The sequence below is a fragment of the Callorhinchus milii genome, unplaced genomic scaffold, assembly GCF_018977255.1.
Source record: "Callorhinchus milii isolate IMCB2004 unplaced genomic scaffold, IMCB_Cmil_1.0 Scaffold3, whole genome shotgun sequence".
Classification (NCBI taxonomy): domain Eukaryota; kingdom Metazoa; phylum Chordata; class Chondrichthyes; order Chimaeriformes; family Callorhinchidae; genus Callorhinchus; species Callorhinchus milii.
The window spans coordinates 39,986,698-40,013,298 of record NW_024704744.1 but is presented as its reverse complement, the minus strand read 5'-3'; the positions used below and the strand labels follow the sequence as shown (position 1 = coordinate 40,013,298).

The following is a 26,601-nucleotide window of genomic DNA, read 5'->3' as shown; positions in this document are numbered from 1 at the left end:
TACATTGGAATATGCAGCACCGAAACAAGCCATTCAGCCCAACTGGTCTACGCCGGTGGTTATGCTCTACATGAGCCTCCTCCTGCCCTTCCTCAACTGAGCCTTCAAGCATTCTTAATTTTTGCCCTAAAAATTTGTCCTCACCAATCCAATCATTGCCATTTTTGAAATGGAAATGAACAATGAGTTGTGCTGTGTGGAAGAGACTCCCAACTAAAGCAACTGAAAAGAGGCTTGGATAAATATCAGTTTGAGAACAGCAATGAGATGGAAAAATTAGGTGCAGATTGAATTGAATAAATACTGCAATACATTTCAGCAGTAATAGTGTTAATGGAGAGAAGGGGACCGGTTTGATGATTCAAGATAGAGTTATACAGATGGAAAAATATTGTGGATTTTGTTTTTGCTTTATTACCTTTGGGGTTCAGGGAGTACACACAACTCTCTACAGGCAAATTAATGGGTGGATTGAAATCTAAAATATAGTAGGTTTTATGTTGCTGTAAAAGAATGGACCAAATGACCTTTTCTCATTCCATTTTTGCTCTACGTCAACCAGAATGGAGAGAAAGTACTATTTCTCCAAACAGTAAGTGCAAATGTAAGAAACATATTTATTTTTTGGAAGATACATTGCATGTTACCTTCACCATAAACCCCTCGTTATGGAACGTTTCCTAAGAAAATCAACTGGAATATAATAGGTTTCAGGCTCTATTTCCAAATGTAAAGTTATGCAGAGTTTATATTATATTAATTACGCGTATTATATCTCCTCAAGCCAAGGGCAATGTTTCCACCACCTTAACAATTATTTTGATATTATAAAGCGAGGTTATACAATGTAACAAAAACTTCAAACTTGAAAGTTGCAAAGATCTGATATTTTTATCATGTTCAGAGACAGAAAAGAGAAAACAAATTTCTTTGGTAGAATATTGCATCCTACTATAGCAAGGATGATTCTTTACATTACTCAGTTCTACAAACAAAAGAAAGCACATACCAGGTTTAATCTATTTGTAATTCCAAATGCTTCAATCTGTACTTGCTTTTGTGACACAAGTTTGCATTATAGAGTAACTATAGTGAGTCAACATCAAAGTTTTAAAAATTACGAATAAGCCGAACCTACAAAATCCTGGTCTGCACCATCAGAATAAATTTTCATTATACGCAGTTCAGCACACATTGGAGGACTGTTGACTAAACCTGTTTCTGAAAATCTATTTAATAAAACTAAAAATCGTACTTTTCTTTAAAATTGAACTTGTAGCATGTAATGGAAATGCAGCATGTAATGTTGCATTTCCATTTTGAAAAGAGTAACGTTTCTTCAATAAAAAAAATTGTTGGGCAGGCCACAGGGAGAAACTCTCTTCTCTTTTCAAATAGTGCCAAGTTTCACGTCCACCTGAACAGACAGGCGGGACATTGGTTTAGTGTCTCATCTGAAGGACAATACTTCCAACAATGCCACAACCGCTCAGTGCCGCCTTGGAGTGTTAGCTTAGTCTGTGTGATTTCAAGTTCTCACGTGGGGCTTGAACCCACAACCATTAGTCCAATGAGAAAACCTTCTTTACCTTCACTTCACAGGTTTGTGATCTAAAATCTGGAATATTCTTTTGTTGTTCATCCCTGAATCCTTTCTGGTTGTTTCCATACATTTTGTTGAATACAATGATCACAGGTAGATGCGAAACTTTGTCTGAGGTCTCACTAATATTTTATCGAATGTTCTTATCATGTCACTCCTATTAAGGATCCATTTACTGTACATCCATCCCCTAACATTATCTGCTGTGTTTGCTTTGCAACATTTTCAATGATTTATAACAATACTGTTACGATAATACTGTAGAAGCCGCTTAAATCACCCATTTTGTCCGGCTTAAGGTGCGTCTGAGGTTAATTGAAGTTCTTTTATCTCATCCCGCCAAGTGGAGGAGTGCCAGCTATATCTCCTCCCTCCCCTTACAGTTCCCATTGGATGTGAATGGGACCAACTAGCAGCAGCCCCTTACTGATGGACAGCCCGAAGCTGCGTATGAATGACTGTAGTCCGTGGTTAAACAATCGCAATTTGACTCCATCTCCATCCTGGAACCGCTCGAGACATAGAGTAGACGCAGCAGCGACCAGTGAGGCATGTCGTCCGAATTAGCCAGCAAATTTAACATATGTAAGAATACAAATGATTTGGGGCCGGGTGCTTTGTCCGATTTACCCAACGTCTGTAGTTAAATCAATGTCTGGATAAAGCGACTTCCACTGTATTATATACTGCGGAGTCCTGTAGCTCAGTGGTTAGAGCACTCGCTTTGCAAGCGAGAGACCTGAGTTCAATTCCAGACAGGGCGAAACCTTGGGCAAGTTTCCTTACTCCACACGCCTAATAATAATCCCTCCAAAACCAAAAACAATAATAAATTGGTCATTTTCAATCCACGACTGTTTGTGGGACATTGCTGTGCGCAATTGGCTGCCGCGTTCGCCCACAAATATACAGTCAATTCACTTTACAGTGTGTTCTGTGAAGCGCTTTGGGACGTCCTCCCGACGTGAAAAGCGCTATATCAAATGCAAGGATTATTATTATTATTATTATCCTTCATGTAGGGAGAACATCTCACAGAGCTTTACAAAGCTCAAGCTGGGAGGAAGATGGGGAGAAGCATCAGGGGAAGTAATCGAAAACGCAGTGAAACTGATAGTTCTTTTGATAATTTTGAAAGCAGGGGGTGATGTGGAGGGATGTCAGAAGATTCAGAAAGAGGGGCAAGAAGTGTCTGAAAGCTCACCCGCCAATGAAATGGTGGAATGGTTTGGGGACATGAAGTGGGCCAGAGTTGGAAAGTGAGGAGGAGGGAGTGGGGTCACAGGAGATCACAGAGGTGTAGTGGGACAAGGCATTGGAAGCATTTCAAGTTGAGGATCTTAAAGTTGATTTGTTGGGGAGGGGGAAGATGGAGTTGATGGGTTTGCAGACACCAGCATAAAAAGACACTAGCATAAAAAATAAATCACATTTGTTAACCTCAGTTTAACTCAGCAACAAGTTTAACTAAAGCTTAATTTTCAACAGAAACAATTGCCTAACTAGTATGTCTGTCTAAAAAATGCCCTTCACAATCCTAAACCAGCATTGACCATAGCACTCAGTTGTGCAGCCCTTAAACAAAAGCCCAAACCTTCTAATCACCATAGACAGTCATCACACGTACAAATATAAAACCACCCACTCATTAGCCACATAAATCCCTGAAGATAAAAGTAGATTTATTTTCAAATACAGAAACTGGACAATATTTGAAACAAATAACAGATGGCACACAGGATACAAGAAGCAGGCAAGCTGATTAAAAATATATCACCTTTGTACAAACTGGATAATCTACTCAGCATACAAACTCATGTTTATGCAGTCTGCTATAACTATTAATTTCCTGGTAACCCAATGCTCCCAGTCATGTATCCTTTACGTAACTTTAATAAATGGTAAATTAAGGAGAATGATGAATAAAGGATAATTCAGAGAAAGGATACAAGACTTCCATTTTCAGATACTGGATTTTCTCTGCCAAATATAACAGAATCCATTTGAAACTAAATGCTAAGTTCAAGCTTTCCGCAGCTTTCTTTTGAGATTTGCTTGAAGCCAAAATCATCCCTTGGAGTTTATAATTGCCACTGACATTTTTAACAATAAGCACAGTATCTTTCAAGGGTTGAACTATAAAGCCTGATACATTAGTCACACTTTCAAGCTTGTTTTTTATGATGTACAAACCTAAGGGTTTAACTGAAGCACTGGTGCAATCGATCATCTGTTTTGCATACAAGTCGTAAGCACTCAACTTTCACAGGGGCACAAAAGAGGTTTGAAATGACTGCAAGAGATGCAATCTGGACCAGAATGTAAAGGCAATTTACAATACTATCGATGTCAATTACCTAGCTTTATGTCGCAATTACTATAGTTGCAAGTCATGAACATAAACATATCATAGCTAACAATGCAAATGTCAATCGCAACATTTTTAAAATGTTTTTACACCGACCAAACCATATTTCTGTACAAAAGCAACAGCAACATGGATTGCTTGCATCTGCATACAACCAAATGTTCTTGCTGATGTGATCAGTGCAATTTTATTCTGGCACTTCCTAATTCCTTCAAGTTGACACTATCATACAAAATATCTTATCCAGACTAAATTGCAAGTGTAAAACGGAAAATTTCTACATGCCAGCCACACTCCCAAAGGACCTTTACAGCTTAAAGAACATTAAAAATTGCCAAAGTGTAAGACAGATATCCAAAACAATTACATTCAGGTGAAGTGCTTAGAAAAGGCATTAACCTGCAGATAAATGTAGATTTATCGTGAAGACTTTTTAAGAAGTCTGTTCTTAATCTACTTCTAAAGTGGAAATTATGCAGGTTTTAACCGTTGTTTTGCTACCCTCAATTAATTAAAATGTTCAGTTTGTAGTAAACCATTACTCAATTAAAATTTGATTTTTTTGTCAGTCTGGTGTTCTGATACCCATTACCATACTTAACAGTGTCCCAAACCAGACAGAATTTCACATATTTACATTATTACACAACTGCCTAGAACCATTTTTTGTAAAATCAGTTAAAAGCAGTTGTGTTTACCACGTGCCACATTTTGCACTCTATGATTTACAGTATTGGTCCTTGTGCTTTTGTAATATTCCATTAATGCTGCCATTTTCCACAAAATACCATTATTTCCAGCCAGTTAAAAAAACTGTGTCTAACTACTTTTTCATTATTTCCTTAAAGGTTTTCTTCTCTCTTGGCAGTGCTGACTGATCCTAGAGCAGTTCCAAGGGAGTTTATAATTTTATCAATTATAAACCACAAAATGTCAACACTGAACTTGTTTAAAAAACAGCTTGATGTTCTGATGAGAAGAAGGTAGGGTGGGTTTTCTGTAAATGCCAAAGGGCCTTCTTCAAACAATCTTGTGAGATGTATGCCACCTATGCATGGAAATTTCCCAGCATCTGGAATGGAGTATGCACCCTCTTCCTGGAGAGATGCACTCTGCATCTTAGTGATTAGAGCAAGCGGCTCGCAAGGGAGAGGGCTTGGGTTTAATTGCCGGGCAGGGCGAAACGTTGGGCAAGTATACCTAGTTAATCAGAAATTTAATACTGTATTTATGAATATGTTTAAAATAATCCACAGATGCACGTTAAAAGGCACAGTAGCCCTCGAGCAGATTAAAAGAGCAACTGTTAATAGTCAAAGCACATTGTTGTGAGGAGTTGAATTGACTTCTTTATATAATACATTCTGTGTATTGAATTATAGACATTTCAAAAAATATAATTAGAGATGCTTTAAATTTTGCACATTTTACTCTATACATAGAAAACCTGTTTGGAACATGACATTTTGGACTATAATCCAAGAAACAGCCCAAGGGCTCCTTTAACAGTCTGACAGTAATAATAATAAAACGTGCATAATATAAAGAGCACAAAATAATCCTTTTTAATAAAATATGATAAAGTTCTCAACTGCTGGCAGTTGAGGAACAGCCACCCGATAAGCTTGTATACTTACGGCAAAGGAAGTCTTTAAAAGTAGGTGTGCTTCAAAGGCAGAATAATCCAGAACCTTATCTTGAAGTTGAATGTAAATACTTTCACAATAAAAAAAGTCTATTTTGGGCTACATGATCGCTTGTTGAGTAAAAACATTTCACTGTATATGAATAAATGTGAGATCACAGCTGTGGATACCAGAGCTACCAATTGTGGTGGAACTGTACACCATCATGAATCAGCACTCAGGATAGGAATTACGATTTTATGTTTTTCGTGTTAGATATTTTGTTTTCTGTTAGAAAAAGGTTAAATTAGGTGTCAGCCTCGCTCACTTCGAGGCATCACTGTCATCTCTGAAGGTTATGGGTTCCAGACACAAATCAGGACTTCAAGCTCACAAAATCGGCCGACATTCCAAAACAGTACTGATGGTGCCCTGCATTGTAGGAGCTGCTGTCTTCGGAGGAGATATTAACTGAGGTCCTGTCTGCCCGTTCAGATGACAGTAAAGATCCCAATAGTTGAGTTATTTAATCAAGTGTCTCCTGTTTACCTAAATCTAGAAAGCAGTAGACACAAGTTGGCAAAAGTCAAGGCTCAAGAATCCCAGAATGTGTCTTGGGGCACCACTGGAGTTTAACTGCTTAGCTTGCCATTGGAAGCAATGTTTCCTCTTGCATGTTTAGCAAAACCACCCATTAGCGATTTAGCTCACAAATTTAACAGGAGCCAAGTGGAAAGAATCCACACACCCACTGAGGAGCCAATCCGCAATCTATCCTTAAAAGCCCTGTCAATGTGCCAAGCTCGCTGGCCTGTCATTAACAATACTGCAAGCTTCTTGGCATTCAGCACAACTCAATGCGAAATATGTGAGCACTGCCACCTTCCATCCTCCTGTTCACAGCCTGGACACACTTCCCTGCCCAAGGAGCAGTGGTTCCACCAGTTGGAAGGACAGAGATTCCACAGCAACTCCTTACCTCTCTGCACACCAGTTGGATTCATTTAAAAACACCAAGCCTTGGATATATAAGTGCATGTTTCCAAACCTGAAGTCCAAGTCATGCTTTCCAGCAGCTGTGTTCTCAAGCCTCAGAATTTCCTCATCAGCTATTCAATGGACATCTACCTCCAGTACGGTGGAAGGAACTACAAGGGAGAACTTATGATATACCATCCACCTGTATGTTCTAGAAGTCCAAGACCAATGCTGCATATTATGTTAAACTAAATACAAACAGTTTAATCATGGTTCTTATATGAGATTCTGACGAAACATTAACTCATTTTCCTCTCTCCGTAATTGCTGTCTAACTTGCTGAGTGTTCCTAGTGACTTCTGCTTTTATTTCTCATATGAAGTGTCCCGATAAAGAGACATAATATTTTTGAAGGCGACTCTGCCTCAAGGTGCTGTGTATCAGCTCTTCCTCCTTAGACGCTTCAACCACTGGAGAAATGTTTGGTAATGTTCTGAACAGTAATTGCCATTCTCAGAAAGATGAAAATAGACACTTCAATACTACTCCTGTTATGATTTGTCAGATCCCTGACTATTCTTCATATGTGGTCAGGAATATACCACTAGGGGTATTTGCAAAATTGATGATGAAGGCAGGCATAATTTGATCAACAATTGCTTCACATTGTTAAGTATCTTTTAACCATTTAATAAAGGACAGCTGGTTTAGCAGTGGCCTTCACTGTTTTAATAAGAACACAAGCTGCTCTCAGATTACAATTAATTGCCAACTGATAAGAGGTTCTGGAACAGGTTTTTCCAGAAAACAAGAGTTTCTGTAGCTTTCTTGCATTTTAGTGCAAAATTATTAACTCACAGATTTATGTAAAATTTCACCTCCCAGAAAGCACTCTAGGATTCTAATCTGGACATATGATTGCTAACGTTAAAAGACATATATTTTCTCACTAACAAAATAGCCACTGTTCCCTACACTAGCCAATAACCAATATTTAAATTAGAAGTGGACACTTGTTATTGATACTGTAAGAATAACTGTTGTAGTAAACAGATACCACTTTCTCTTCTCTTACCACCTTTACACCATCCAACCTAACAATTCAGAAAGGCATAGATAGGGTAGAAAAAGCTTCCAAGATGAATCAGAAATTGCCTCAAACAAAGGAAGCAACAGGTTGTCATATCTAGAGCTGCATCAGCATCAGCATAGAGAGGTAAGTAGCAGAGTGCCTTAAGGATCCACATTAGGGCTGATACACCTTGCACTACAGAAATTATTTGGAGTGAAAATAGATGCCAAGCTTCCTAGGTTTCTTAAGATTCAGAACCTGGGAAGAGCTACAAATAACCAATAGAAGGCTGGCCAAATTATATGCAGAAAAATCTGAATAGATTGGGGAGTATCCGAACAAGAAAAGTTCTACATATATATGCCACATACACATGAAAATTTCACCATGTCTGGAATGGAATACATATTCTCCCTGGAGGGACACCCTTACACATTTTCAGAGTATTAGGTGCAAGTTGCTGAGAACCAAGGTTTGGAATCCCCAGAATATGCTTTCGGGTACTGCTGGAGTTTAACCAGCTCCAGTTAAAACAATACAGTTTGCCATTGAGAATCTGACAAGTACAGGACCAAAATAACAACAGCAAATTGTATTTATATCGTGCCTTTCACCTCAGGAGCACATGCCAAAGAATCGAGAGTGTCAAGGGTTTGCACCCGAGCTGGGGGTTGAAATTCAGAGGAGTGGAAGGCAAGAGGTGTGAGGAAGGCCGAAGGCAAGGTCAAGAAGGTCTTGAGACAGGCTTTGAAGGAGGTAAGGGGAGGAGCAGGGAAAAAGGACTCCGGGATGGAGTTCCAGAGAGGGGGTGCGGGAAGAGTCTGAAGGCTCTACCGGCGATGGTGGGGCGAGCAGGGCGAGTGTCCCAGGAGTTAGCATTGTATGGTTCTACATTATGCTTCATCCAAGTGGCCATTCTTCATCTTTGAACACAGACACTGGATATTGCAAGGTTATTTAACTATGGAGGGTATATTAGATAAGGCTGAACCTGTTCTGTCCTGATATATGCCAACATGTTTCAGCAGAGGTCATAGGATAGCAATCAGAATCTGAAAGCCTGCCTTATTTTTAATCCCCCTTCATAGCCCAATAACACAGACAAATTAAGATTATCAAACTAAAAATCATCAAAGGTATACTCTTTTTGGTCTGCACAATAATTTCATAGTGTGCAATAATGTTGCCAGCCCAGCTCTTTCCACCCTCCCTTTTGTATTTGTCATTCTTTCAATCTCTCAATGTAATTCTCTATCATCCACTTCCCCCTTTAAATTCTTAATTTCTCAACCTGTATTCTGATTCTGAATAGTTTCTTACCATTACAATGTTACTCCCTCAGTATCCTGCTGACATAAACTTGACAGTTAAAGCAGTGAAGCAGAAATAACAATTCAGCAAAAAGAAATTGCAAACTCACTGATTTGGACTCCCTCTTTGCACATCAGTCACAAAGCACATTCCCTTTTTTGTGCTCTTTGAACCAGAGAATACATTGAAGGTCAATATTTGATGTACATCACAAAATACCCTAGTAGCATTACAAAATTGTTGCGAGTGAGTGTATACTAATCGAGATAGGCAATTATTCATCACCATCAAACCACGCCTAGCTAATTTTGACACTATAATCATCTACTCATCAGTTTAAGAATTTGAAGGCTCCATTGTAGTTACCCACATAACTTGGATTCTGCTAACTTGCTATTCATTTTATAGTTTTAGAAGCACTGAATTATGGAATCAATACCAAAGAGTCACTTAATTAAAAAAATAGACAAGACATAAAACCAGTTTCTTCGCCTCCCCACCACGACAGTGCACTTCTATTCATATATTGAATACAGTAGGTTACAAGTAACACAAAGGATTTGTTTTGCTTTCTATGCATAAACTTTCACATTTATCTCCTACCCCCCACTCTCAGACACATATCTTAACTAAAGGGTTGAAACATGCTAGTGTACAATTTAGCTAGCTGCTGGGGTCTATTTGTATGCACTTAAGCTCTGGGTGCTACCCAAGGTCAGACAGATTTCCTGAAAATTCATATCCTGTTTTTACTTTAGGGATGATTTACCGGCAAGCAGATTACAAATGCATTAGGAAAAAGTCAGGCACTTCTCCACCAAACTGCAGGAAGAGAGATGTATAGGAGGGCTTGTGCTGCACAATAATTTGGTCACTCAATCCACAATGGTTTGTGGGACACTGCTGTGCGCAACTGGCTACCGCATTTTGCACACAAAATATACAGTCAATTCACTTTACAGTATATTGTGAAGCACTTTGAGACGTCTTGAAGACATGATTAAGGTGCTATATCAAATGCAAGCTTATTATTATTAAAGTACCTGCACAACAAAAGCTCCTCGAAGAGGCAGATGGGCTGGTTAACATTGTTTCAATTAATACAGACCTGTCTGGCTTCGCCAGATTTTTTTCAGTCACTTCAACCTCAGGGGGATGAAGAGTTGAGTGAACCATCAGAATTTGAGAACCTCCTGGTCACACATTCAGTGCTGTACTGTATATACATATGCCTATAGTGCTATACATAAACTTTTACTGTAAAAATCACAGAACTCATAACAGTGGGCACCATAAGATTTAATTACGAGAAGACTGAGTTGAGGCAAACTGTATAAGTCGTATAAAATCCAATTTAATCAATAATCTACACTTTGCATGTGTAATATAATCCAGCCAGTAAGTGCACATGCGGTAGTTCATCATTGCAGCTGGTAAATGTGTATGCAGTAATGAGTCAAGATTACATTTCCCGTGATTCGATGAGTCTTGATCCGTTGCCGCATGCGCACTTACCAACAAGGATTGGAATTGCATTGAATCGCGGGAAATGAAGTTTTTCTGCGCATGAGTCAATAGATCAAGTTTACCACAGTTCAATGCAGCCAAGTGCGCATTGCGTCAATGGGTCAGCATGTTATTTCCCGCGATTCATGGCAACCGGTAAGTGCAAGAGTAACCAATGGTAGAGGAGTTGTTGTTGTAGGGGAGTGGGCTTACGAGTTAGGAGGTGATTAATATGAGTAGTTCAAAGAAATCTACGTATTTTTGGTAGGAAACGGAATGGGACTTAGGTGAATGTCGACTCTGACAATTATATATGATTCATAAAGATGATACTTATTCGAGTTTTACTGTACTTAACTTAAATGAGTTCTAACAAATAAACTGCCAGTTGTGCAGGCCGAGACCGCTCTGTTACATTGGCAGCTCCTCGCTCTGTGCTGGTGCGTTGTGTCAGTGTACATGCTTACAGCCACAATATCCCTCGTGTCCTGGCGGGCTCAAGCCTACAGTCATCTCAGATATAGACTCACTAAGCTCTGTTCCCTTGGAGTAATGATATATCAACAACAAAATTACATTTGTAAAGTGCCTTTCAAGTCGGGAGGATATCCCAAGCCGCTGAACAGTCAGGGATCAGGACTGTCTGTGTGTGTGCAGCACCTCTCAAAATTACCTAGATTTCTTTGAACTACTCGTATTAATCACCTCCTAATTCATAACCCCACTCCCCTACAACAACTCCCCTATATCAGGAGTTTGTTGTATATGCCTGGGAATGCAATACAGCAATAGGTACAATTAATTATAATGCATTTAAAAAAAAACGCAAGTTAACCACACTCCTGAATTCAGGCCCAGCAGATTTCATTTGGCGCTGCACAGACAGATATCGCAGTCAATCAAAAAAACAGCATCATTTCATAACTGGTTTAATAAAAATTGTAGTGTGTTCATCAAAAAATTGAAAAGGAATTGGTTGCTGCTGAAGATGAGACAAGTCCCTACATAAAGACTTATGTGTGTCAGTAGTTTTCAATCAACTCAAAATCACACAACCCCCATTAGGCTTCATGGAATGTCAGACAACAGTCAAATTTATTGTAATGCCCTTTCAGTAAAAAAGACTGTTCCCTTGGCTCACTTATTTCAAATGTCCTCTTGAAAAGGTGACAACCAATGTTAAGCATCATAGACAACAGAAAAAATCCTGTAAGAACACAACATCTTGCTTAACTTGCAATCTGGTCATCAACCTGGATTTATGTCAATTTGATCAAGTTCTAACACAACCAATTTGAAAGGCCAGAAATAGTCCAATTCCTAATGTCCAGCATAGACTTAAAGTAGACTTCAACAGGATTCAATAATGTGCAGCTCCCGGCATTGAGAAACTAGGCTCCTGTGATATTTGGTGAGGTGTAAACGGGACCTGTCACTTCCAAAGAGGATACAGATATCAGGCCATGATAAATAGGCACTCATGTTCCTGGTGGAAAACCTATGCAGGGTCCCTCAGATATCTGTTCTTAGTCCCACTCTGTTTCTGGTCTTCATCAATGACCTAGGAGATGTCATCAAAAGTGATTGTTTTTTTCCACTGACCTCTACAATTTCCCCATCTGAAAGACAAATGGCAACCAAATCACTGCAAGTAGATATAGCCAGAATTGGACAGTGATTGGACAAATAATGTTATGTTCTGTAATGAAACAACCAAATAAATGTGTCTATTGAGAAAGTGACTGAATGATTCAGGATCTTGGCTCATTGTCACATTCGATCTACATTGCAGCAACAAATTATTCTGTGCTACAAACGTCTATGGTCCTAAGTAACAAAGATAACTAGAAAAGTTCATAAGAATCATCATAAAAATCCTCAGTTTGACTTTTCATCAATACCTCCACTCTTGTTCCATATCTCTCACCTCTTGAGTTTTCAGAACACTATTTCATATCTACAAATTAGAGAGAAGTTTACAAAAAAAATGTACTTGTACTACAATTAAATGGTTGGAACATCTCGAAGAATGTTCTGCTTGCTTTCCCGAGTTGCCTTTGCCTTCTTCTACTTCCTTTTATCCTTCATTCTGCATGAGTGAAGTTACCGATGTTATTCCAACTGGCATGAAAGGTCCCTTACCTCATTCGTCGCTGATCGATAGATCTGCATTGCATCAAAGTTAAATGCAACCCATAGTCCTGCTCTCTCGTTAAAATTCACCTTATAATATCTGGAGTATGAATCAATCTGTCCTATCCCAAGGGAACATTCTGTTCCTAACCTGTGTAAATTCACTGAGTGCAGTTATACCAATGCTGTTTGACAAAAAANGTCTTCCTGAATCTTTTAATCTCTTATTAAGCAATCTCAAAACTTCTGGGAAACCTCCATTTCAAACTCTTCCATCCCAAACAAGCGCCAGCCCTTTGTCTCTCCAGCCTCTATTAACCCCATAATACCCATTGTTCTCTTTGGCAATTTACTAATGTTCCTTATGTCCTTAGGAAAGAAAATTCTTATCAAACTACTGCCTTATATTTTTACTTTCTTAAGTTCAGACAATCGCTATTAACTGGGGAACCTTCTATTGTCAATATGCCTTCCAACATGCTGACTGATTTTGTCATCTTCATTACACAGCTGGAATTCCATTGATATTTCACACATCACCTTAGCCATAATCTGACAAAATACATTCATAAACAAGTTGCCATCATATTTTCTTTTGCCAGAGTTAAATTCAGGCTATGTAGTTCATACTCAAACCATTCTCTGTGCTTGAATTAATGGTTTATTCTCAGGTAGGGAGGTGCCAGGGAGTGAATGGATTTGAACACAAGTGTGAGGATCTTGAAGTCGATTCGTTCAGTGATGGAGAGCCAGTGGAACCTGGCCAGAACTGATGAGATGTGGGTACGGAGTTAAGTCAGGTCAGTATGCGGGCGGCAGAGTTTTGAATGAGCTGGACGTTTTGAATAGTGGAGCTGGGGAGACCAGCGAGAAGTGCATTGGAGTAATCCAAGCAGGGGGTGACAAACGCATGTACAAGGTTTTCGGCTGCATTTGAGGGAAGCTACGGTTGGAGTCAGGCAATGTGGAGGAGGTGGAAGAAAGTGGTCGTGGTCAGGGACTGGATGTGGGGGAGGAAGGAGAGTTGGGAGTCGAACCAGATGCCGAGGATGCACACTGGTTCAGTGTGTCTGAGGGAGAGCCCAGGGAGGTTGAGGAGTTTAGATCCACAGGAGTGAAGACGTTGACAGGAGCCAAGCAATATGACTTCTGTCTTGTCCATATTCAGCTGCAGGAAGTTTAAATTCATCCAGACTTTAATGTCTGCTGACAAGTTGATAAAACATTGGCGGACCTGGAGTTGGTACTGGAGGAGGCAAAGTAGATTTGTGTGTCATCCGCATACACATAGTTTACCCGTGTCTGTGGATGACATCACCCAGAGGGAGCATATAGATAAGGAAAAAAAGAGGGCCAAGGATGGAGCCCTGGGGTACCCTGCAGGTGATTGGGCGGGGGCGGGAGTAGAAACCATTCGCTGAGATGAAATGGAGACGGTTGGTTAAGTAGGACTTGGACCAAGCGAGTGCGGTCCCACTAAGGTAGATGAGGGAGGAGAGCTGATGGAGGAGGATGGCGTGGTTGACTGTGTCGAACACGGCAGAGAGATCCAGGAGGACGAGGAGGCAGAGGGGGCCCTGGTCACGGATGGAGAGGATGTCGTTTGTGACTTTGTCAAGCGCTGTGTCTGTGCTGTGGGCAGGGCGATAACCAGACTGCAGGGGCTCGAGGAGGGAGTGGAGGGAGAGGTGTGACCGAAGTTGACCTGCAACAATGCATTCCAAGACTTTGGCAAGGAAGGGAAGATTGGAGATGGGATGGTATTGTGTGAGATTAGAGGGATTGAGGGTGGATTTTTTGAGGAGGGGTGTGATAACAGCGGTTTTCAGAGGGAGCGGAACAGGGCCTGAGGAGAGAGACTGGTTGACCATGTTGGCCAGCAGAGAGGAAGAGAAGGGGGAGTTGAGTGACTAACAACTGGGTGGAGACGGGGTCAAGGTAGCAGGTGGTGCACTTCATCCGGGTGATTGTGGTTGAGAGGGAGGAGGGAGAAATGGGGGCAAAGGAATGTAAGGAGGGGGTAGTGGCAGGAGCTGTGACAGAGGGAGAAGCTGGTGTGAATGGTCTGGGTGGAGTGAAAGGGGACATGGGGTGGGAGGACAATGCAGCCAAACAGATGTTTTCAATTTTTGAGGCAAAGAAGTCTAGGACCTCTTCGCACTTGGCGTTTGATGTGAGGATAGAGGTGGCTTGAGAAGGTGCATGGAGGAGATGATGGAGGATGGAAACCAGGGTCTTTGGATTATTATTTGCCTTCAGGATGACTTTGGAGTAAAAGTCAGTTTTGGCCTGTGAAAGGGAGAGGCGGTAGGTGTGGAGGTGCTCGAGCCACAGCTGGCGGTGAATAGTGAGGCTGGATTTCTGCCATTTTTGAGTGAGCGGGGATGACTGTTGTACCAAGGGGAGCAGGTGGGTTTGGAAACAACCCTGGATTTCTGGGGAGCCAGAGATTTGAAGGTTGTGGAGAGACGGTCATTCAGCAACTTGATAGCTTTATCAGGATCGCTGCGGGTGGAGGGCCAGCGGGAGAGGAGGTCCGAGGAAGAGAGGGCAATTGTGAGGGACTCAGGGGAAGCTTTTTTCAGGGGTGGAAAAAAATGGTGGAGGGTTTGGAAGAGGGAAGGGGGATATGGGAGGAGAGGGAGATGAGAAAGTGGTATGAGATGGCCTTGTCCGTGATTGACAGGTTGGAAATGTCAAGGTCATGTGCAATGACGAGGTCGAGGGAGTGGCCACGGTTGAGGGTCGGCGAGTCGATGTGGAGGGTGGGATTTAGGGAGGAAAGCAGGGCAGTGATGGGGAGAGTGGTATAGAGAGGATTTGAGGTTGTGGGAGAGAAGTGACCGTGGATTTTGAGGAGCAGGAAGTGTTGGGGAGCGTATGGATGAAGAAGGGGGAAGGGGTGTTTGCCTTTCGGAGGCGGTTGCTGTGGAGAGAGTGAGCGATAGGACAGTTGGGGTGACTGCTCTGGGACAACCAACGCCAGGAGCCATGATGGGCCTGGTGGAGGATTCCCAGACTAAAGCAGAGGGAGGTAATGGTTGGGTCCAGGAGAGATAGAAGGCAAAGAGGGCGGTGGGAGAGAAGGACACAGTGGGAGTAGAGAAACGTGGGGGATGGGAGCAGGAACATTTTCAGGGTGTGCAGCTCAGGTCGGGGCGGCAACCAAAACACGTACGCAGAGACCGGGAGCGAGCAATCAGCGGAGCAGCATCAGCCTATGGGCCACAGGAGACTGCGCCGGGGGGGGGGGGGGGTGGGGTTGGATGGCGGTCATGGCTTGGGTGTCAGCGACCAGGAGGGAAGGTAGGACAAGGTAGCAGAAGGATAGTAGAATAAGCCCTACAATAGGCAATACAAACTGCATTGCAGTGCAAGTTGATTAATCCCCAGCAGGTAACCTTACCACCAGCTCAAGTTTTCCTTATGACAATTCACATGAAATCTTTGGTGATTAGCTCAATTGAGAAAGTTGAACTTTCCACAGCACCCATCTGAACAGCTCAACTATTACAGTCACACGAAAAGTGCTCCACTTATTTCTCCCCTCCCTTGAGCGTTTTGAGATTCCCTTTCAACGTGAAAAAGGCACAATGTAAATGTTGTTATGTTTCTGGAGGTTATGATTCACATGTTATGATTCCCTATTCTCAAAGAGGTTATCCGGCTTGCAGCAGCCAAAAGGTGGAACCACTCCAATGCAGTGCTAGGAGTGTATTGAATTGTTGAAGGGGCCGTACTTCGGATGAAACATTAAACGGAAGTCCCACCTGAATATTCAGATGGATGTTAAAGATCCCATGGCACAATTTGAAAAGAGAAGGGAGTTTCTCCCAGTTCCTGGCCAACAATCCCCCGCATAAAATTGGTCACTCACTCCATGGTTGTTTGTGCAACATTGCGGTCAGCAACGAGCTGCCACAGTTCGCCCACAGAATACTCAATCAATTCACTTTACAATATATCCTGTTAAATGCTTTGAGATGTTTCAACAACATGATAAGGCGCTATATTAAATGCAAGGATTATCTTTAGTAAAATACATGGCCTTTTAGTTGTCAGAAACATTGTCCATGGTTTAATATATATCTCTAAATATCAATATTGCACCAATAATTGTGAATTAACAAATTTACTTTTTTTAAACAAGCATTAACGAAAGAGTACTTTCCCACATTAGCATTATAACCAGCTGATAAAGCAATTTAGTGCAATTATGTAGGTAGTTTTACACCATGAACCTGAAACCATAATGAACTGGGAAGGGGGAACATAAGAAGATATGAAATGCGAGTTGAAAAAAAGACCAAGGTCCATCTAGTTCGCCTTCCTGGCAGTCACATGCACATATGTCCCAAACTACTTATGTACTATATCCCATAATGTTATTTTCTAACAGAAAACTATCTAATTATGTTTGAAGGAATCAACATTTCACCGTGAACATGCCCAATTTACTTAGTCATTCCTCATAGTCCAGTCCCTCCATTCCCTTAATAATTCTGTTTGCCCTCTTCTGTATCCTCTCAATTTCTCCCATATCTTTTTTGTACTGTGGCAACCAGAACGGTACATAGTACTCTAATTACCATCTCACCAATGACTTATGCAGTAGCAGGATAACCCACTATTTCAGCTTGCTATTGATCACAACAGCTGTTTGTAACTTTTTATACCGTTAATAATTTGCATAGCAATAAAAAATCAAAATTCAAACAATAAAAATCTAAATCTCTATTCAGTGTTCATAATCTCAAGCAGCCAACAGTTATTCAACTGACTTCAAAGATCATGGGGCTTAGGTGAATTCTGCAGCCGACGTCAACCAAGACAATGCTGAGATTAGCAGAATTGTTCTTGGGGCCTGAGCGATCAACAAGAGGTCAGCTGAGATTTTCACTCAGAACTGCTATCATTGGAAAGTGAATGCCAGGCAAGAACTAGATTATCCTCCTACCCTTACCTCTCCTCCCTCCACCCTTCCTGTTTCTAACCCCCAGCTTGGGGTCAAATCCCTGACTGTCCAGCACCTTGGGATGTCCTCCCAATGATGTCCTCCCAATGTGAAAGCGCTATACAAATGTAATTTGTTGGTGTCGTATCCGTGGCAAGGTTAAATAGCCTGATCTCCCACTCTTTGCCTGAACTCATGCATGAAAAAGGACCACTTGGGTAGGGTTTGCATTGAATATATGTCTCCACATTCAGGAGAGAAAAAAAGCCCACTAATTTCTGAACTTGAACATTCACATATTCAAACGTTCTGGCAATACCATGACTGTTTGTAGGACACTGGTGAGTGCAAATTGGCTGCCACGATCACCCACAAAATATAGTCAATCCACTTTACAGTATATCCTGTAGCATTTTGAGACGTCTCAATGTCGTGACAAGACTCTACATCAAATGCAAGGATTATTATTATTGCTATAATTGAAATGTGTAAGTCTTGACATTGACAAAATATTTTATTCTCATGGACTTTAAAAATATTTGCATCATTCAGTGATCTGTATTATCTAGCCTCCAAGAAGGCTCATTCTTTTCAATAAGGAAATGGGCCATCCAGTTCAGCCTGATTCATTCATCAGAATGAAATGCAAACATTTCTCCAAGTGAACTTACCAAGTTGCCTGGCTGCCTTCAGAACACTTTTCAAATCTTCACTAATAATCTGCTGCTCTTTCTTTGCCAAATTCTCGGTAACAAAATCAGATATGTTTGCCCAGGTCAGCCCTATATTCGAAAATTTCTCTTTCATTTTTGACCTTTTGGTCTGCAAAAAAAGTAATGAGAAGAAATATTAGTCACATCCTGCAGGGTCAATTGGTCAAAAAGATAATTACGTTCCAAAGAATCTCTAGCCAATAAAATATGCAGTTAAAACCTGAATTAATATTCTCATCATGCTACTTGAGAAAACAGACTAATAGTTTAGCAGCAAAAGCATCTCTTCTCAAAATACTCAAAAATATTAAATTTAATTCTCAAGGAACAGCACAATTCAGTACAAGAAATTATGTAAGCCACCATATTTCCATTATCTGAACACTGTTGAGCAAGAACAGGGTTTAACAAGGTTTGTTCATGCTACAGTGGGGATCATAATTGAATAGTTATTTTGTCTTGTAATGTTTCAAGTAACTAACAGCTCTAAACTGCCCTCCAAGTGATTCATTCAGTTATACTCGAGGTTAATTATCAGATTGCAAAAATGTATTCTATTTTCACTTCAATGTACCTCGGGCAAATCAGCAGTAGGGGTCAAAACATGTGTAGATATTAAAATGGTAATAAGAATATGTAAGTATTACAGCCTCAAATTTCCATAAAGAATATATTCAACTTGAATAAGCAAATTTACTGTCAAAGACAGCAATACATCCACCCACCTGTCTTCCTGCTTCAATAGTCTTTAGTATTTTTCCATTCTATGGCAAGTAACGCAGGATTGAGGCACAGCGGAACAATTAATTACATCAGATTATAAAAAAANTCGCAAGGTGGACAACAATTTTAACATTAATCCACTTCAGGATGTCAGATTATGTGTAAATGCATTAACCGATGGTCAAAGGAATAGGGAACATTTGTTTTAATTTAAGGTTTTTGTAAACATCCACAAACATGATACAATACATAATGGCCATATCAATATCCTCAGCTCCTTATTGGTCTTTCACTGCAATGTTCCAGCATAGCTCTAAACATTTTATTGTAAACTGTCAAAAAGATAAATAAAATTACAAAGATAGACTTTCAGATAATACTCTTGAAAGTGTAATTAGCAAAATTCTGTAAAATTTGTTTCTGCACTGCTCATGGAATGGATTGATATGTTGGCCTTCGAAATGATTTGGAGGCAAGTCAGAAAAGCTGAGTTGGAGGTTCTACAGTAGAGGTCTACAGCTTTAAATTTAAAGTTATTATTTTGTTTTTTTCACTCTCTCCCCCCACCCACCTCCCGCCCACCGGATTCAATTTGAAGGAATGTCAGAATGTCAGAAAGGATATTTAACCATAAGGATATTACAGCCAAGTCCATCCTATCTTCACCTAATGGGTACACAGTATACTTTCCACCTGGGTCAATGAATAGCAATCAGAAGCAAACACTATGGTTGAATTGTTCCTTCACACATGCACAGTGTGAGGGGGAAAGCAAACCATAAATCTTCCCAGTCTGAATCCAAGCGGATCTGCATGGATATTTGTAGAGAGTGGGATTGCACACAGCTGTGAAGAATGATTTCCCTCTGCCCATGATAAAAATGAAACAAATATGCAACAGCAGACCTTAGTAAGATTCAGTGTACAAAATTTGGCACTGATACAGTTTAATGGAGAAAATAAATATAGCTGTAACTACTTTCTATATAAAATTCTACTCCAGCTAGAGTTCTTCAGGTCTCTGTCCTTGGTCCTCTCCTCTTCAACTTGTACATGCTCCCTGTTAGTAATATCATCCGCAGAGATGAGGTCAACTTCCACATGTATGCGGAAGCCTCAGATCATCCAGTACTCTGCAGCTTGTATCCTCTCCCGCACCAGGCTCTATAACCCTGTAACTTCCAGATCTATCTCTCTGCCTCCACCCTTGACTCTAGGACCACTGCTGTCCTGGCAGAATATCTGTCAGACATCAAATCCTGGAAGAAAGTTAACTGTCTACAGTTGAACGTCAACAAGACCGAGGCCCTCCTGATTGGCTCTTGTAGCACCTCCACACTGACCATATCACCATCTAAGGATGCACATTCTACCTCACTGAGCCAGTCTGGAACCTTGGTGTCTTGTTTGACCCTCAGCTACCCTTTCTACCCCACATCCATGCCATGACCTGCTTTGCCTTCCCCCAACTCCGCAACATCACCTAGCTCCGCCACTGCCTCACCCCTCAGATAGCTAAAACCCTTATTCATGCATTCATCACGTCTAGATTTAACTACACCAACTCCCTGCTTGTCGGCCTTCCCAACTCTTTGCTCAACAAGCTGCAGATCATCCAGAACTGTGCAACTCGTGTCCTCTTCCGCACCAGGCTCTGTAACCCTACCATCCCCACTCTCGCCCGGCTCCACTGGCTCCCCAACCCATGGAGTTCAAAATCCTCGTCCTCGCCTTCGAGGCCCTCCAAACCCTTGCCCATCCTAACTCTGTGACCTGTTAACCCCATATCAACCTGTCCACTCCCTCTGCTCAGCAGGCTATAGCCTGCTCCACGTCCCACGCTCGACCAGCCCCTCCATTGGTAGTCGGGTCTTCAGCGTTTCTGCCCCCAACCTTTGGAACTCCATCCCATATTCCCTTCGCTTCGTCTCTCCATTGTCTCCTTCAAGGTATGTCTCAAGATCCTCTACAACTGCACCTTCAGCCACCTTCCCTACCCTCCACCCTCCCTGATCCTAATCCACTCCTGCGATGTGCCCAAATCCCTAATTCCCAGCGCTTTGGGACATCCTCCCGACATGAAAGCAGTTGTACAAATGTAATTTTGTATTGTATTCTATGAACAAGAGTACCTCCTTGAAATTAACTCTTGCATTCATTCTATTCTCTTCAGACATAAAAGGAGTAAACCAGACTGCCATCAATAAAATTATTAAGAAATGCTGCACAATTATAACATGGGTGGCGATTTCCAGTTATTTTGGCCTTTAGTTGCCTGAAAACTCTTTCATCCTTGCAAAGTTACAGAAGGAGCCTGCAGTCTTACATTCATAATAAGTAAAAATTTAAATGTTTGCTTGTATGTTTGGCATTGGTGAAGAAATGCGGTTGAAGCTCTCAAATGGTTAAATCATAGTGCAGAAAATATATCGTTAATGCAGACATGGTCTAATCATTCAAGCAGTGTCTTGAATGCATTTTCCATTACTTGATTTTAAACTGGTTCACATTGAAATGAAAATTGCATTTCAAACACCCACCATCATCTGAGAGGAGTCCTCAATGTATTCATCCTGTCTGGTGACATTTGAGAAGGAGCGTAGAGCTCCTGTAAGACGAGGTAGAGCCATTTACCACCGATCCATAGAAGAGTGATCAGATTGCTACTGAGATTTGCAAAATCTGCAGGCAGAATAAAAGTAAAAAATGCATGAAACAATTCAACCGGAACACAAGGTTTAAAATACTAGCAGTTGTGGCCCAAATCCAAAGACCAGTTACCGTTTAACAGGCCCAACTCTAAAAGGTATTCTTATTGAATCCTGTTCCGGAACCAATCACCCAACTTGCCCCCAACCTTTGGAACTCCATCCCACAATCTCTTCACCTCCCTCCCTCGCCTCCTTCAAGGCACGTTTCAAGACCCTTCTCTTTGGCCACGCTTTCGGCCACCCTCCTACCTCTACCCGCCCTCCCTCCCGATCCCAACCTCCTGCTCGGGTCCAAATCCCTGACTGACCAGCACCTTGGGACGTTCTCCCGACATGAAAGGCACGATACAAATGTAACTTGTTGTTCTTGCATTTTATTTTCTCCATTTTCTGCATTTCCTTTTAGTTGCTTTTTCTTCCTCAGTTTTAACTTATTTGTAGGATGTTGCTGGTGCAGATAATGTTATTTTGCTTGTCTCGCCCATTCTATAAATTTCAAAACAAGTTCATCATCTATTTCCAGATCAACCCATTTGAATGTATTATTAATTTAAATTATTGCCCTTGGATTCAGGTGGACTTAATAAACCATTGTGCTGTTATTGCAACAAAGCAACTTGGAGTCTTTCTCCTGGTTATCTTGATTTATATTCCCCTCTAAATCCAAGTCAGCCATCAAATTTAAATTAATCGTCTTATCTCCTCATTCTTTCTAGGACTTTGCTGGCAAAGAACAGTAGCTGTACTTGACTATGTAACATCACATTCATTTCCATTCAGTTATATTTTGTAAAACATTTAGATGTTTATTTTTACATGTAAGGTATTACATGAATACAAAGTTATTTATCATTCATTGTTGACGATATTATTGGGTTTTTGTTTGTTGTACAACAAGTATAATCAACTCCATGGAAAAGCAGCTGTCCTAAAACATTCCACTATTCTTTTTAAAATAATTCCTCTGAATACTAGTAACCAGACATTAACTCGGTACTCGGAATGTCAGCGCAGGAACAAAGTCCAATTATGGAGGTTCTCTCACCCCATGAAACTGAAGAATGCCAATAAGTTATTACTACAGGGAGGAAGAGAAACCCACTTAAGCTTTGCTTTAAAATAAACATGTAATCCCCCACCCCCGAAAAAAAATCCATGACAAATAATAAAATGCTAAAACCAGTTTCAAATTAGACATCTTTAAGATGGTAAACATTGCTGATTAGGTACAGAATGCTTACAAATACAGTCACTAGATTTTACCATAAATACTGTGAAGCATTTTGAGAAGTTTTGATTTTGTGTTAAGCAGCTTCATGAAATTGAAAAATTGTTATTTAATACAAATAAACAAAATTACCTCACAAACAACTACAACAACAACAGGCATTTATATAGCGTCCTCCACGCTGGGCGGCGTCCCAGCCAAACATGTCTGGGATCACACTTCTATAACTCCAAGAAGGTACTATTCACCAATAGGAAATTACAGGTTTACATCACAGAACTCTGTAATTTATAGTTGTAATTTTTTTTCAGCCAGGCGTCTGACACGTGCAGAAACCTATCACCATGCTAAACAGTATCCAAATGAGATCGAGTCCCATGCATGCCACCCTACACTTGGTAATTCCAGGGTCTGGAATGGAACATGTACACTCTCCCCAGAAGGTTACACATGCTTACCTGGGTTTCAAGAGCTCCCTCTTTGATCATGCTTTTGGGCACTTTCCCCTACCCACCCCCCAGGCTCCCGCCACCGGCTCAGGTGCCAAGCTCGTATCGTAAAGCACCTTAGTACGTTCTCCTGAAGTGAAAAACTCTGTATAAAATGTAAATTTAAATTGTATTGTACTTCCAGAGAGTATTAAGCACAGGTTGGCAAGAGCCAAGCTTTGAGGACTCCAGAAGGTACATTAAGATACTGCTGGAATTTTGCCAGTTAAAAACAAATAGTTTGCCATTGTAAGCACTGACTGCCAAACTTCCAATTGCTTGATCAGCTTCGGCCACCCACCCATTAAGGCTTTGGCTTGCAGACTCAACAGGAGCTGAGTTCCAGGACTTGGAGGGAAGAAAGCTTCCAAGTCCTGTCTATCACCTAAACTGTCTGGTATGTTAAGCTGACAAATTGTCAAAATTAAGATCAATAGATTTTCCTCCCAAATGAAACATTTTCTGAAGATTATAGTGATTTATTCACTGGAGCCTGAAAAAATTGACATGAAAATATTTCCTGACCAGATAGCACAACTCGGCAGATATACATACACTGAACACGCGTTGCATCAGATAAAAACATTACAAAAAACAAAAAATATATATGCCCAAAACTTCAAACTGCAAAAGACCATCATCTTCAACCACACTTACTGTCTGTCGCCTTCTCTCTCCCCTGACTGCATCAGGCTCCGCCATTGTTAAGCACTCCGAGACTCTACCCCACATGAAGGGTGCTATATACGTGCAAGTTGTTGTTGACAAATTTACAATAAATTACAGTGCTCAAGTCTGAAGATATCTTGTATAGGTTTCTTTTTCATGCAATCATAATTTTTCATATTTATTTTTTACCCAGTTACTTCAGAATTGTAAATATATGTTTATTTCTCAAACATCCAATCTTTGTCTGGTACAGTATGTTGTGCTTTCAATTTGCCTGAAAGCCCATTGGCACAGACCTTTGTGTTCAAAATTTCCAGTCCTGGTTTTGTGCAGTTTAGAATTTTTAAAGAATGAATAGAAGCAAGGGCTATAGCAGCAATCCCCATTCAAGGTGGCGTCCTGTAGCTTAGTGGTTAGCCCACTCGCCTCGCAAGTGAGAGGACCTGGGTTCGATTCCCGGCAGGACGAAATGTTGGGCAATATTCCTTACTCCACATACCTCTGTTTACCTAGCAGTAAGTAGGAACCTGGTTGTTAGTCGATTGGTAGATCATTTTCCGGGCTAATAATCCCTTCCCAAAAATTAATAAATTGGTCACTTAATCCATAACTATTTGTGGGACACTGCTATGTTGCCGCATTTCACAATTGACTGCTGCATTTCCCCACAAAACATAGTCAATTGACTTTACAATATAATCTGTGAAGCACTTTGAGACATCTAGAAGATGTGATAAGGCGCTACATCAAATGCAAATATTCTTGTTATAATACTTACTACAGCACAATTTCTGCACAAACAATTCTGTTTCCTGCACTGCATCTGGCCCTTCAATCTTAATTTGTGTAAATCTTCACCTGAGCACTGAGAACACCAAAGGTAATAATGAAGGGATTATTTTTAAATTGATACAGCTCAAGGTCTTCTATTTATTCAATTATAGCGCCACAGTTTTAAAGTACAAAATCTGTTCAGATGATGACAGGCCCCATATTTGTAGAATGTTAATTGTCTATTTAAGAACAGATTGCAAGTCCAGCCCCAATGAAATTGTCGGGGTTCATAAGAAATGAGAACATGATACAATGCTAAACCTTGCTCGCTTCTGCAGTGTAAACATCACTGAGCAACTACTGGGATTGTGCTATGGAAACTGGCATATTAAGAACTGCACGGCACTTTCAATGGTTAGAACCCAGGTCCTCTCACTTGCGAGGCGAGTGCTCTAACCACGGTACACAACTTCCTAAAATATTTTAAACCAACTCATCTGCTGATTTCTACACTGCAACTGGTTGGCAAGTCAGAAATGAGGAGGCACAAATTTAAAATTGCCAAAAATATTCTGCCTTCTGAAAGAGGCAAATTCACATTCCACATTGTGACCAAATTCGTAAAGGATCTGACACAGGCATGTCAGGCTTCATTAAACATTCAAGTCAGTTTGGTTCCATCCAAGAGAGAGAGAGAAAACAAGGGTGGTCTAACTTACAGCCCGCAGGCCTCACCCAGCCCAGCCTGCAAACCAGTTCCAACTTCAATCCCCGCACTTCCACCCTCACCGGCGAACCGTCCTTTCAACAACAACTTGGATTTATATAGCACCCTCCACGCCGGACGGCATCTCAGAGCGCTTTATGGCAGTGGAAGGAGTCAGCGGTTGGGAGAATGCAATTGGTAAGGAGATCCTCATCTCGAGGGGAACTTCCTAACAGACAGCAGCAATGGGCAGCATTATTTCTACCCCCCACAGTTCAGTGCTGAAAGTTTAACGTTTTATTATCCTTCAAATGAGATGTTAAACTGAGTTCCCATCTGCCTGTCCAGGTGTGTGTTAAAGATTCCATGGCACGATTTGAAAACAGAAGGAAATTTCTCCCAGTTCCTGGCCAATAAGCCCCAAATAAAATCGGTCATTCACTTCAAGTTTGCGGGGCATGACTATGCACAAATTGGCTGCCACATTCACCCAAAAAATAGTTATACCACTTACAGTATATTCTGTGAAGTGTGTTGAGATGTCTTGATGACGTGATCAAATGCAAAGATTATTTTTCTGATTATCATTAATTTTGCCCTCTCATCACTTTAGTAGATATTTGTTTAAGTATTTACTGTATTGTAACCCTTAAAAATGTTCAAAAGCAGTTAAGAAAGCAAATGTGGTTATGGGATTTATTTAAAAAAAGGGAATTAATATAAAACTCTGGAAGTCATGTTAGAATTATATAGGTTATTGATTAGGCTGCAGTTAGAGTTTTGTGTTCACTTTCAGCTTCCCTCCCGATATGAAAGATGATATACAAATGTAATTTTGTATTGTACTGTACAAGAAAGATAAAGAATTGAAAAAGTACAGCACGGAAGGGTACCATTGGGGTGCCAGGGTTTGAGTAAATATACATATGAAGAGAGACTAGCTAAATTGGTGTTCTTTCCACTGGAGCTGATGAGATTATACAGTGCACCACCAGGATTTCAAGTCCTGTCATCAGACTTGAACCTAAAACCTTCTCTG

At 40.8% G+C, this 26,601-nt stretch overlaps 1 protein-coding gene across 2 annotated transcripts in view; it reads right to left on the bottom strand.

Annotated features, from left to right (window-relative positions):
• Positions 1 to 26,601, bottom strand: part of ascc3 (activating signal cointegrator 1 complex subunit 3) — a 339,566-nt gene that overhangs the window by 310,469 nt on the left and 2,496 nt on the right. For both annotated transcript variants that reach the window (XM_007899134.2, XM_007899135.2), the window contains exons 2-3: positions 21,527 to 21,668; positions 18,222 to 18,372 (exon numbers count right to left, since the gene is read on the bottom strand). In XM_007899134.2, coding sequence (XP_007897325.1) covers positions 18,222 to 18,372; positions 21,527 to 21,616 — 241 coding nt within the window. In that variant the 5' untranslated portion in view covers positions 21,617 to 21,668. The remainder of the gene's footprint in view (positions 1 to 18,221; positions 18,373 to 21,526; positions 21,669 to 26,601) is intronic.